The 13348-nt window shown below is 35.2% G+C and overlaps 1 protein-coding gene across 1 annotated transcript in view; it reads left to right on the forward strand.

The window, feature by feature from the left end:
- Nucleotides 1–2429: 2429 nt before the first annotated feature.
- The window catches only part of SLC18A2 (solute carrier family 18 member A2), a 29815-nt gene continuing 18896 nt past the window's right edge, over nucleotides 2430–13348 (forward strand). The window contains exons 1-5 of the mRNA XM_070945355.1: nucleotides 2430–2550; nucleotides 7111–7468; nucleotides 11176–11234; nucleotides 12055–12138; nucleotides 12721–12813. Of these exons, the coding sequence (XP_070801456.1) occupies nucleotides 2430–2550; nucleotides 7111–7468; nucleotides 11176–11234; nucleotides 12055–12138; nucleotides 12721–12813 (715 nt within the window). The remainder of the gene's footprint in view (nucleotides 2551–7110; nucleotides 7469–11175; nucleotides 11235–12054; nucleotides 12139–12720; nucleotides 12814–13348) is intronic.

Here is a 13348-nt window from a genome sequence, read left to right on the forward strand (position 1 = left end):
ATAAATTAGAATTAGATCAGTTTGGCTTCCCCAAATTTTAAAACCCATTTACCCATAAAATAACCCATGAAAATTTTAAGCCAGCCTGGCTTGCTGAAATAAGAAAGTCTTCAAAGCTCGGCGGAAAGTACGGAGGTCCGGGTAGCTCGTTCCAGAGGGCGGGTGCCCCCACAGAGAAGGCTCTCCCCCTGGGGGTCGTCAGTCGACATTGCTTGACCGATGGCACCCTGAGGAGACCCTCTCTGTGGGAGTGCATTGGCCGGTGGAAGGTTATCGATGGCAGAAGGTGGTCTCATAAATACCCGGGCCCTAAACCATGGAGCACTTTAAAGATGAGAACCAATACCTTGAAGCGCACCTGGAAGACCACCGGGAGCCAGTGCATCTCGTGCAGGAGAGGTGTTACATGGGAGCACCATGTTGCCCCATAATTACCCGTGCGGCTGCGTTCTGGACCAGCTGGAGCCTCTGGGTGCACCTCAAGGGGAACCCATGTAGAGAGCATTGCAGTAGTCCAGGCGAGAGGTGACGAGGGCGTGAATGACTGTGCATAAGGAGTCCCGATCCAGAAAGGGACACAACTGGGGTATCAGGCGAACCTGATAAAAAGCCCCCCTGGCCATGGCCGTCATATGCTCTTCTAAAAACAGCCGTGCATCCAGGAGGACGCCCAAGTTACGAGCCCTCTCCGTGGGGGCCAATGACTTGCCCCCAATAGCCAGCGATGGCACCAGCTGGCTATATCGGGATGCCGACAGCCACAGCCACTTGGTCTTGGAGGGGTTGAGTTGGAGCCTGTTCCTCCCCATCCAGACCCAGACCCAGATAATTTAACGTTATCTGAACTTTGGAATTAATGAAATCTGTCAATCCAGGAACAAGGAATTAATCTGGAGACAGAGCACCGTGGATGTGTTTTTGGACACAGTTGGGAAGGAATGGCAGAAACAATGTAGAGATGTATATTGGAGTTCATCCTTGACACCTGTTTTCAGTATTGTAATACAGACCTGGAAGAGACATTTTCTCACCTGATTCTTGATATATCAGTTTCAACAATTGATTAATACCGGTAGTGAAAAACTAGGAATGCAAATATAGTGAAGTTTTAAAATATAGGATGAAATAGTATGTATGAAATTAAATTTGTATACTTGTAGTTTTATATTATATTGTGATTTGGGATAATGATCAAAATTCATGCAATGTTACCAGCACCACCTCTTATAATCAACTTATGAATCTTTGCAGGGATATTGGGGGAAAAAATCATTGTGATGATGCTGTATGTCAGTTAGTGAAGAATGTAAATATTGGTTGGGGTGAATTTGTTTTAGGGTTTATTTCTGTGTGGGGGTTTGTAGGAAACCATTAGGTTTGTTTCTTCCTTGGACCTCCCTATAAAAAAAAAGGAATATTTGAGTCAGCTTCCCATTTACTCTTTCTTGAAATGAAACCCAAGTTGTAGAATTGGAGTTTGGATCCACGGTGGATGTATGCATCTGGAGTATCAAAACAAGTAAGGTTCTGAGATTGCAAATATTACTATAGTAATCCCCCTTTTTACATTTATTGTTAATCTTCGTTGTTTGTTATTTAGGCAAAATTGCCACATTATGTTAAACAATGAGAAATTAGAAGTAGAGATTTTTAGAAATGGGTATTGGGTGAAAACAAACTATAATCAGGAGGAAATTTCTGGATACGTGTCTGTAATGCACTGGTGTTCCAAATAATTTTGTCTAAAATGTAATTCAGTCTTCAAAAGTCACTTTGAGATTGTGGAAAATAAACATATTTATTTCATGTCAACTAATTTTTTATGTATTTTATGTATTTTAAATAAAGATATAAGTGCCTGATGCTCTTTGCCTAGAGCGAAGCCAGGCAGATTAATTAACAAAAACATGGGCAGTAAATGAAGCCAGTTTAAGATATCAAGTATTTCAACTATATCAAGTTGGTTCAATGAACAACTTTATATCTTTTTATATGTAACTGAACTAATCTATCTTTATTTTTAGATTATTTTTGTTCTCTATAAAGCACTGTTAATTAGATTTTCCACAGGCTATCTTTACATGTGGGTACCCAGCTCTAACAAAAGGCAAATAACTTCTGTATAATAACTTGGCGTTGAAATATTGACAGCAGTGTTAGTCATCATTTATGGTTTTATTCTTGATAAGAGAAAAATCCTTGCTTAGCTAGACAACATAAGGAAAGAATCAAGCAGAAGCAGCAATGATAGACACTCATGAAAACGAAGAGAAAGAGATGTAGCCATAGTGGTGGCAGATTATGGAATCATGTTCTTCTTTAAAAAGAGTGCCAGGAAAGGGGGAAGAAAAAATGTTTAAATTCTAGATTGTATTAAAATATTGTTTTTAATGTTTATTTTATAAGCCATAATTTGGGAGAACTAAACCATGGCTTGGCATGAATTCAGTGTGCTGAATTGGCTCCGAGAGAGTCGGCAGTCCCGGAAATTAATCTTGTTGATTGTCTTCATTGCTCTGCTCTTGGACAATATGCTGCTGACTGTAGTTGGTATGTAAAAAGTTCCTGATACTATAAATATTGTAACTGCTTTGCTTCTGAGTAGCCTTAAACTCCTGCATGAAGTGTGTATGTCTGTGCATGTGTGTGTATACGTGTGTCTGTGTGCGTATGTGTGTTTGCTACATTCATTTCCTTCCTTTGTGGCTTTGTAAAACAAAATGGCAGGAAAGATAAAAAGTTGGCATGTCATGTCTGATGAAAGAGACTTTGACTCTTTCACCCTTATGTTTTATTATGGTTTAGGTCTTCAGTGTCACAACAATTAGCCATTATGGAAACAGCAAGAAATTGAATTAGCTTGCATGATGGCTTGTATGTATAAACATTGATCAGATAATTAAACATTGCATTCTTATCAAAGGAAGAAACATTTTATTCTAAAAAGACTACTGTATGGAGATTCTCAGTCATCCAGGTCATGGTTGTCCCAAAGGTGCTTTTTTCAAGAGGCAACTGGACTTCCTGGTTTTTCTTTGAAGACATTTCACTTCTCATCCAAGAAGCTTCTTCAGCTCTTAGTGAAGCGAAACGTCTACAAAGAAAAACCAGAAAGTCCAGTTGCCTCTTGAAAAAAAGCACTTTGGGTACATTCTCAGGATCTTTCTTTCTCAAAGTCATTACCACGTATCATTGCACAGGAGACATTTCCTCAATAAAATAATTATGAAGATGAAAAAGCATGGGTCATCAGAACCCATTAATATCTTATCTAAAATAGTCAAAACATTATAAATACCTTCTTGTTTGAGATCTTCTCGATATCTAGAAAGTATTTGCATATATGAAAACCAGTCCATCTTAAATCCCTGATCTTCTAAATCTTGTTTTAATTTAAGATTATCCTTTTCATCCAATAACTCACTGTATCTAACAATTTGTTCTCTTTTAAATATCACTGGATATGAGAAGGCTTCAATTGTCGATACCCAGACTGGAATCTTCAAATAATGATATTTTTTAATCCTCTCCCAGTTCAAAAATAAAGTTTTACATATCTGGTGTCTTCTAAAATACTCCTGTATTTTAGTTCCTTTGTATATAGAAATTTAAATACATCTCAAGTTGTGTTAATACTTAAGCGTTTCTACAATGTAAATCATGATTTTGTATATACTGTAATATTAATTTTTCATGAAGATACACCTTACATTAAAATGAACCATCTTTTAAAACTTTTATATGTCATTTCTTATAATCTCTCTGTGAAATGAATTGGGTGGATTCATAGTGTATAATTACGTTTGCCCTAACTAGTTTGAATTTCCAGGTTTAAAACAACCCAATCATCATTTAGAATTCTGTACTTGTTTTTTAATCTTTCCATAAGTTTCAGTATTTTATTTCTATTTCTTTACTAGACTTTCTATGCAATTATGAAGACAAAATTAAAAACAACATAGAATTCCAACTATAGACTCCAAAATAATAATATGTGTTATTCATCAGGGGCTTTTCAGATTTTAATATATCCCAAAGGCTTATAGTTCAACAGACTCTTCGGGTTGACTAATATCCTAAATGTAGATTGTCAATTATATCTGAAGTCTGTTGAATTATGCATACGCATTAACAATTCTTGTTTTTGTCCCCCCCTCCAACTCCATTCCCATAAAAAAGATGACTATTTCAGCGTTGTTATTGTTTGGTTCAATATAAAGTAACCTGGTTTAACTTTGCAATCCTGTACCAACGTACCAGGAAATATGTCCATTGATTTAAATGAAGCTGACTCTGAGGAGACATATGGGGAAAAGCTATTCACATATAAAATTGATTGTAGCTGTCAAATGGTATATGTGTTTATTCAGGAAATATATAAAAATATTTTCATAACATATTTTAAACCACTTGTTGAAATTGGATTTTATTATGGTAATTTAAATTTGCTCTGATATCAAGTAAGTAAATCTTCACTAGATGTTGGTTTTGCAGTGTAGTTTTTAAAATTAAATTTGAGATCCATAAATTGGAATAAGTAGTCTTCTTGTTCCTGTTTCTCCTGCACTTATGCAGAAGTAAATTTCAATTTTCCCTTGTCATGCTTTAGAACTAGCTTTGAGAAGAGATTTTTCCAAATGATTTTAAGTTTTGCAACTTAGCATCCTCACTCTTTCCCTATTTTTCTTATCAAGCGTTCCTATCTATTCCATTTTCATTTGGTCTTCCTGGAAGAATATGCCTTTTTCTGCATAGTTCCCCACTCCCAGCAAGCATGGTTATTTGAACAGCTATATAAATAATAGCCATTTATGGCTCTCCTACCCACTAGGTTGCCTGTAACAGCAACAATATCCTGAGAAAATTGGTTATGCTCTGTCATATTAACATTTTTATCTGATGTTACATTCATGTCAAAATTATCTTTTACTTTTAAAGTATGGAAATATCTCTTTGTAAATTATTTCCATATCACTAGTTTTTCAGTAACGTACTTGCTGAAGGCCATTCACTTATCTCAACTGAAAGGTTTCCTGAATAAATAGGATTGTTTACACAGTAATTAGATTCAGACATTTGCAAAACATGATTCATCTAAATGATTGATAATTTTGTCATTAATATTCCCTGCCAGGGAGTTTTTCCTACCTCCTTATTTTAAAAGTCCTCATTTTCTTTCTCACACATTTATATAATTAGGATGCTGTTAGGAATTTCAACCATATACAGATTGCCATATTTACTCATTTTCCTTCTGTTTTCTTAATTTCCTAAAATAATTACTATATCATCTGAAATACGTTGACTTGAAATTGAACAGGATTTACACAGGACCATTAACCGGTGTGTAATTTATTAAACTGTATCAAATTTCTTTACCTGGAAAACACCTGTTATGTACATTTGTAAAGAATGTGTGAAGGAGAGATTATCTACCTTAATATTGTCTTTGTTAATTGCAACAACTGTTCAGAATATTAGATCTGAATCTTTTCCAGAGCTACTTGGAATCTTGGATGTTCATGACAAAAATAGAAAGCTAATTACTGAGTTATTAATAAAACCAGAAGTGCACATTAACTGAAGTTAATGTGGAATACTACTTAATCTAAAATCTCTTCAGGTTAATTAAGATTAACAGTCTAAATCCAATCCTAAATAAGTATTCTTGATTCCTGTTCTTCAGAGATCAAGTACAGGTAGATCATTTCATAGAATGAATAACAGAATAATTTTACTTTCAAAATTCTTGAAGAAATATCAAATGCAACCAGTTGTAGATAATTATTACATTGTGTTCCAGTTAAGAAAGTCAAGACTAAAAGTATCATTGTTATTTATTTCCTTATTTATATTTTATTTACCGTAGCAGTTTTGCCAAAAAAAAAAAAAAAAAAGAACCTTCTTTCACTGAAATAATTAAAAATATAAAAGATACAATAGTAGTTCCTTGAACTCCGTTATGACAAGGGAAATTCATCCTTTTTCTGCGGTGTTTCCTGGACAACTAATTGGTATCAATATTGCATTCATTTACATACCAGATTATTGTTATTTTTTATATGACTAGTATTTTGTTTCCAGATGAACTTTATAGAGGCTGATTTGTCATTATAGCCTTTTTGCTTCTACAGTATGTTTGATGTTTATTGTGTTTGTTCTAATTAGGATGCTTATTTGATGTTTATACTGTGCACTACAAACAACTGCTGTGGGTAAAGGACATATAAATGAATAAGGGCATAACAAGCATAGGATTTTAATCTTTAGCTTTTAAAGGATTGGAAGTATTTTATTCGAATCATAGTTATATTAATGCCTGGGGTACAAAAAAATCAGCTTACACATAATTTTTAATATCAATTTTCTAGATGCTTTTGCATTTTCAACTCCCTATTTCAACCATATGGGGAATACATTTGCAGAATTCTGAGGAAATTGAGGAAGACTTGAATATATTTTTCCTCAGTTCTTTGATGTTGGGCTGAATATTGATAAGTCTTATCACGTTTTTTTTCATTCCATGTAGAAAAGAATGAGTGACTGCTTGAATTCCAATCATTTTATGAATGAACGTATGGGTTTGTCTTTCTTCATCAGGATTCTTGTATAAATGGAAACAAACTGGTAGAATAGCTGTGTTTTCAAATTTTTTAGAACTATTTTATAAATTAAATAGCCTAGATTATAATACAGCTTGTTTTTGGTCTTTATTAAACTAATAATAATGCTGTATAAGAATACAAATATGAAATGCATTTTCAAGTAGTATGCAAATATTAAAAGATGTTATGAATTAAATTAAGTTGAAATGATAAAATAGTTCACATAAGATTAAATATGAAGAAAAATGGAAAGCCTGGACACATGTATCAGAGAGTACAAAATTTGATCAGGTTTAAATTGCTTTTATGAACTCTTCTATTGAAATAAAGTTATTTTGATAAATCCAAACAGTAATTTCTCCATGATGAAATATTCTGAAAACTAGCTATTTTTTCATTCATGTATTTATGAAAAAAAATGTGCAGCCTTGTGCTTATTTTTGTTGTGTTTATTATGACATGTGTATATGCCCTTATGTGACAATTGCTCTTTTTGCTTTTTCAGTGCCAATAATACCAAGTTATTTGTATAGCATTAGACACCCCAAAAATGTAACGGATGTCCAAACCGTTAGACCAGAGACTCCTTCTGTCAACTCGAACAGATTGCAAAGCATCTTTTCTTATTATGACAATTCAACTATAGTTACTGGAAATAATTCTGAAAAAACAAAGCCAGAAGATTATTATGTTCAGACAGAGCAAATGGTGGTCAATATGACTAAGACAACTCCATCTCCCTCAGACTGTCCAAAGAAAGACAAAGAATTGGTGAATGAAAATGTAGAAGTTGGTTTGCTTTTTGCTTCCAAAGCAACTGTCCAATTCCTTACTAACCCTTTTATAGGACCAATGACAAACAGGTATGTTTTCTTTTTTTTTTCTTACGTAATAAAATATATCCCATTTGTTCTATTTACCTGTGTATTTATTTTTTAGAGAAATATTTGCTTCAATTTGTATGTGTCTTATTTCTTATTTTGTTTAGTGGTTGGTTTCACTGATACATATTATTAAAATGAATTGCTAATGGACTATATCATCCTTAAATAAATCAGCCTTCTATTTACCAACTATTTTATTTTAAATAATTTTCAACTTTGTTCCTTTTCTGCTTTTTGACTGGCACCTTGTAGAAGGAGTTAACTTTTTTTAGCTAATACAGATATCAGATAATGAGAACTAGAAATGAAATAGCTTATGTTAGTAAAACTGTTGCAATCTCTTCAGTAATAATATGGGAGTGGTAAGTTAATTTCATTGAGGGCTGCATCAGGGTTGTGTTTGACCTCGGGGGGCTGGGGTTGGCGTGGCCAGGATGGGCATGGCCAGCTTGACATCACTCATGTCAGGGGCGCCTCTAGTGGTCCAAGTGCTCTGTCAGCGAAAATGGGCTTGCAAGCTTCGTTTTTGGCTGGGACGGCCTCCTGCAACCCTCTGCCAGTGAAAAGAGAGCTCCATTTTCCCGAGCTCCATTTTCGCTGGCAGAGGCACCGCGGGCCAGTCCTTCCCTGTTTCCAGGGTGGCCCCCCAAGCCAGATCTAAGCACCCTGCGGATTCGGCCCGTGAGTCTTGAGTTTGACACCCCTACTGTAAAGGATATGGAGCAGTATATAAATCTAAATGCTATTGCTATTGTTACTATAAATGCCTGCAAGTAAGAGCTGATGAAACCAGACAGAGAAGACTGTATGATGGGTTTGTTGTTCAGGTTGTTGATCAAATATGGTTTTCATTCCTCCTGTAAAGATAACAATTCAGGCAGGCTCATATTGTTCTGTGATAGGCTATGATTAGAAGCATTATACTATATATTTTTTCTTTTTATTAGTTTTATTGTTTTAAATAGGTTTTATATTCTGTAAGTCGCCTTAAGTCACCATGGATGAATAGGCGGCAAGATAAATTTATTTATTTATTTATTTATTTATTCAGATTTCTATACCGCCCTTCTCCTTTCGGACTCAGGGCAGTGAACAGCCAAAGTAAAACATTTGTACACAAAAGTTAAAATAGATTTAAAATAAATAAGTTTGGCCCATAATTTAAAACATTTTAATTTAAAACCAATTTCAAATTTTAAAAACCCACCATAAAATCAGGACAGCCCGCTAACTGAAAGAAGTAGGTTTTAAGGGCCTGACAAAAAGTCTGGAGGTCTGGGATCACTCGTATCTCTGGGGGTAGATTGTTCCAGAGGGTAGGTGCCACCACAGAGAAGGCTCTCCCCCTAGGGGTCGCCAGCCGACATTGTCTGGATGACGGCACCCTGAGAAGGCCCTCTCTGTGGGAGCGAACTGGCTGGTGGGAGGCAATTGGTGGCAGAAGACGGTCCCATAAGTACCCCAAACAGAGGGAAGACCTGCGGGAGTGCAAGGCCAGGTACCAGCACCTGGAGGCTCAGCGGGCTAAGATGATGAGCCAGTTCTAGGCCATGATGCAGTCCCACTGGAACAAGGTCCTCCAGTTCTTTGCCACCAGCAGCCCTTCCCCCAGCCTTTGCCCAAAGCCCTGCACCAGGAGGCCAAAGCAGACATCAAGTCGGAATTTCTGTCCCCCTCTGACCCACACAAAAAGACCCAGAAGGGGGAGACTCTGCAGCAACACAAACATTCATTGCATGTATCTGTCCCGGGGCCGTAGTTTGAAGACCCCTGATTTAGTGCAATATAAAAAATGCAAATAATTTTTCTGTAGACCACCAAAATTTTCTTGCAGACCCCCAGTGGTCCATGGACAACCACTTGGTGACCACCATACTGTCTAAAAGAAATAAAACCAAAGCACATAAAACAGTAAAGTAATATCAAAAACAATAGCAATTTTATCAGCCAAATTCTGAACTGAAAAGTCTAAAATACTAGAATATCAAAAGTACAATGATAGATTGAATCCTGAACCTATGCCTTTCTGATATTTAATATAAAATAAATAAAATAGTTGTTTTAGATGAAATAGCAGGAGGGCAGGATAATACATTGCATTTTGAATATTAAAATCTGCTAAGTATTACTCTTGTGTTACTTTTAGAAAGCAGGATTAATTTTTATTTAGAGTAATATAGGAAGCCTTGCTCACATGCTGAATGGGCTCACAATATATGGATGGAACAGCCTGATATAAACATACAGATCCTGGAATGGTTAGGCCTAATTTATGTAGGCATTTTAGATACAACTGCATGTTCATTTGAATTTCTAGTAAAAATGTGAGATTCCCTTGATTTCAGCTCAACTCCTTTTTAAAAAAGGGTTTTTATTAGAAGAACAGTTTAAGAAACTACAGAAACATAAAAGAAAAAGTAGTAAGAATAAAAAAAAGAGTAAAAAAACAGTGAAAGATAACAAAAGAAAAAGAAATGTAAAGAAGCATTTCTGGTTTTCTTTTCAGCAATTATAAACATAATAATTGACATCTCTCCCACCCCCCTCCCAAATTACATATCATGATTTGCTTCTTCTCTTATACAAACCATTTTAATCAACGAATACTGAAATCACTAGTTCATGTTTATTCATTTTCAGCAAAAAAAAACAAAAAAACAAACAAACCCAAAAATCATAAAGGGTTTCCAGGCTTTTATAAAAGTAAGTATAGTTCCCTCCTTAGTTTAGCTACAATTCCTAATGATTGTAGGCTATGTAGTTTCCTTAGCAATATTACCAGAATGGTTTGCCTTTTTCCCTTTTTAAGGTTCCAGCAAAGCCAATAATGATGTGATTGGAGCAGATTAGAAAAGGGTAGGGCAATTGTAGTGGAAATTTCCCTCTTTTATTTTCATTGGGTGCAAAATCATAGTAAGTTCTATTTATATCATCTGGTGCTAATCTGATGTTTTGATGAAGAATTAACAGAGAATGGCCTCGAGCCTTACTTGTTTTAGCATCTCATGCAGAAACATCTCTTGGGACACCAGAGAATTTGTGTATACATCTCTGTACTCCTTCTATTTCTGTATTTCTCTAATGGTACTAATACATTATTGATATGTGGTTCTGTATGCTAAGTTAATAAAATTAATTGTGAGTTTTGAAATAAATGATTTATAATCCGCAGAGATCTGTAAAGAGATTTCTGATATCATTTGGGCCTTTGCATAAGTCATGGGCTTGCATCACAATGTTCTCACAAATGTTAACCATCTTGCTGGCTTTCGGGAAACCCCCATCATTGGCTACAGTATTAAGAAGCTTTGTTTCAATATTAAAAGTTTTGCATTGCTGTATGTTGTGTTTTCTCACTGAAGCAATTTCTTGAATGTAATTATTCATTTGTAGTGTTTTACAGAGAGTTAATTTAAGGTAAGAACCAGAATTTATTTCACTCTTGTTGAAACAAAGCTTGTAGTCTGGCAAAAATTTGAAATTCTTTTGTGGTTCCACTCATTTTACATGAGCAACATCTCCTCACAGATGCTTGCCCCCTCAAAATTCTTCTCTGACCTTGAAAAAGTTGTCTAGCTCTGTTATAAAATATTATTTTCAGCTTCCTAAAAAAATGAAAAATCTGTTGTAGATATAGAAAAAAAATGTGTAATGAGTCAAAAATTGCTATTGATTTTGTTTTCCAGGATAGGCTATCAGGTCCCCATGTTTGCTGGTTTCTGCATCATGTTTATTTCAACAATAAGTAAGTGTTGTTTTTCTCCTATATCCCCAAGTATTACAGAAGAGAAGGAGAAATGGGAACAAAAGACTGTTTTGCATTGTCAAATCTGTATATCTTTTGGTTCTAAGAATATATGAAGCTTTCACTAAAAAATTGTTGGGTAAAACATCAATGAGGACAAGAATTTGTTCCACGGATTCTAACTGTGCCATAATAATGTAGTATTCACATAACCATTCCCTTTACCACTGTTGCTTAGGGTATGGTTTGAGCTGAAATGTTTTCTTATACAGTCCATACCACTGAACCAGAAGAAACAGAGTGGATAGAAAAATAAGGCACTTTAATCTTGCCTTTTCTTACTTGTCAGATGAAAAGCAACCATAGCCCAATGGAAAGAGGAATGCCCTTGAATGTCTCTCATTCATTAGAGTGGCTGCTTCAATTGAATTATTCTATTTATTATACAGCAATGTGTATTCCCCACAGAGGCTTGGAAATTGCTTGTCCATTTTCAAGGGGGAAAAACTCTCCTAAACCAGTTAAATTGTATTTTGGCTATGGGAAGGAATTTGAAATATTGGAACAAATATTGTTTTGATAAGAAGCTTCCTACATTTTTTTCTTTTATGTTGTGTCACCAATAGGCTAATCATTTCATCAATAATAACTCTAAATGAAATAAGAGAAAATAATGCAGATTGAAATTCACATGATAGTCGCAGAAAATTCAGATTAAATGAATGTTAATAATAGGGTAATATAAAAGGCTTTAACTTTTAAATTTAGATAGAGTGGAATCTTTTGTTTTTTTAATGTTTTCTCTTGCTTTTCCCCCCAGTGTTTGCCTTTTCAGAAAGCTATAAATTGCTTTTAATTGCAAGAGCTCTCCAAGGTGTTGGTTCATCTTGTTCTTCTGTAGCTGGTAGGTTTCTAACATGTACATCAGCATTCTTTTCTTTACTAAGGATTTGATCAAATTGCAAGCCATTTTAGTGTTATTATCTTTATATAATTAGATGAGACCTCTAATTATAAACAACTTTGAATTTCTTAAGAATGTTTATGATATTTTCTTCTACTTTTAAAAACTTTAAAATCATTTTTCAGATCGAGTAGATTTAATATGTTCTGTGTCATTTAGAATGTGCAGTTTGTTGCAGTCATTCTAGATTCCTAGAATTCTTCATATTCTTGAGAACTCCAGGTTATATCCATTCTCCTTTCCTGCATACCACTTTCTGATAAAGGGTTGCAAAGAAAAGAGTAAGTTAAAGGGGAAAAAAGGCATCTATTTCCTTTGTACTAAAGGCCCCATTGCCTTAAAGAGGCACAGTTGGAGAGAATTCTCACCCCTCCCTCCCTGATCTTAAGAGATTTTCCAAGGGACAGTTTATTGGATGTGTGAAGATAAATGTTTCACAGGTGATTGCTCATATCTTAGTGTAATTTCCTGTCTGCCGAAGACAAGCCTAGTGTTTTTTACTTTGCTTTTCTTTTTATGCAGGGATGGGGATGCTAGCCAGTGTCTATACCGACGATGAAGAAAGAGGCAATGCAATGGGGATTGCCTTGGGAGGCTTGGCTTTGGGGGTATTAGGTCAGTATGACAATGTTCCCTGGATCTGAATATAGGTAGTCCTCGAGTTACGATCACAACTGAGCTCAACATTGATCTTACTAAGTGAAACATTTGTCAAGTGAGTTTGCCCCATTTTACAACTCTTCTTGCCACAGTTGTTATGTGAATCATTGCATTTATTAAATTAGTAACATGGTTGTTAAGTGAATCTGGATTTCCCCATTGATTTTGCTTGTCAGAAGGTTACAAAAGGGGATCACATGACCCTGGGACACTGCAACCGTCATAAATACGAACCACTTGTCAAGCATCTGAATTTTGATCACGTGACCATGGGGATGTTGCAATGGTTGTAAGTGTAACTCATTTTTTTTAGTGCCGTTGTCACTTTGAACGGTCACTAAATGAACTATTGTAAATTGAGAACTACTTGTATGCAATTTTAGAAATTTCATATGCCGCTTTTTCAATCAACAGTGTTACTTTAAAGCCAGTCCTTCTTACTCCCAACTAAATGCATATGTAATCAGTCCCACATGCTATGAATTTTTTC

The sequence above is a fragment of the Pituophis catenifer genome, unplaced genomic scaffold (genome assembly GCF_029215685.1).
Source record: "Pituophis catenifer annectens isolate HBS135680 unplaced genomic scaffold, rPitCat1.0.hap2 SCAF_6, whole genome shotgun sequence".
Taxonomy (NCBI): domain Eukaryota; kingdom Metazoa; phylum Chordata; class Lepidosauria; order Squamata; family Colubridae; genus Pituophis; species Pituophis catenifer.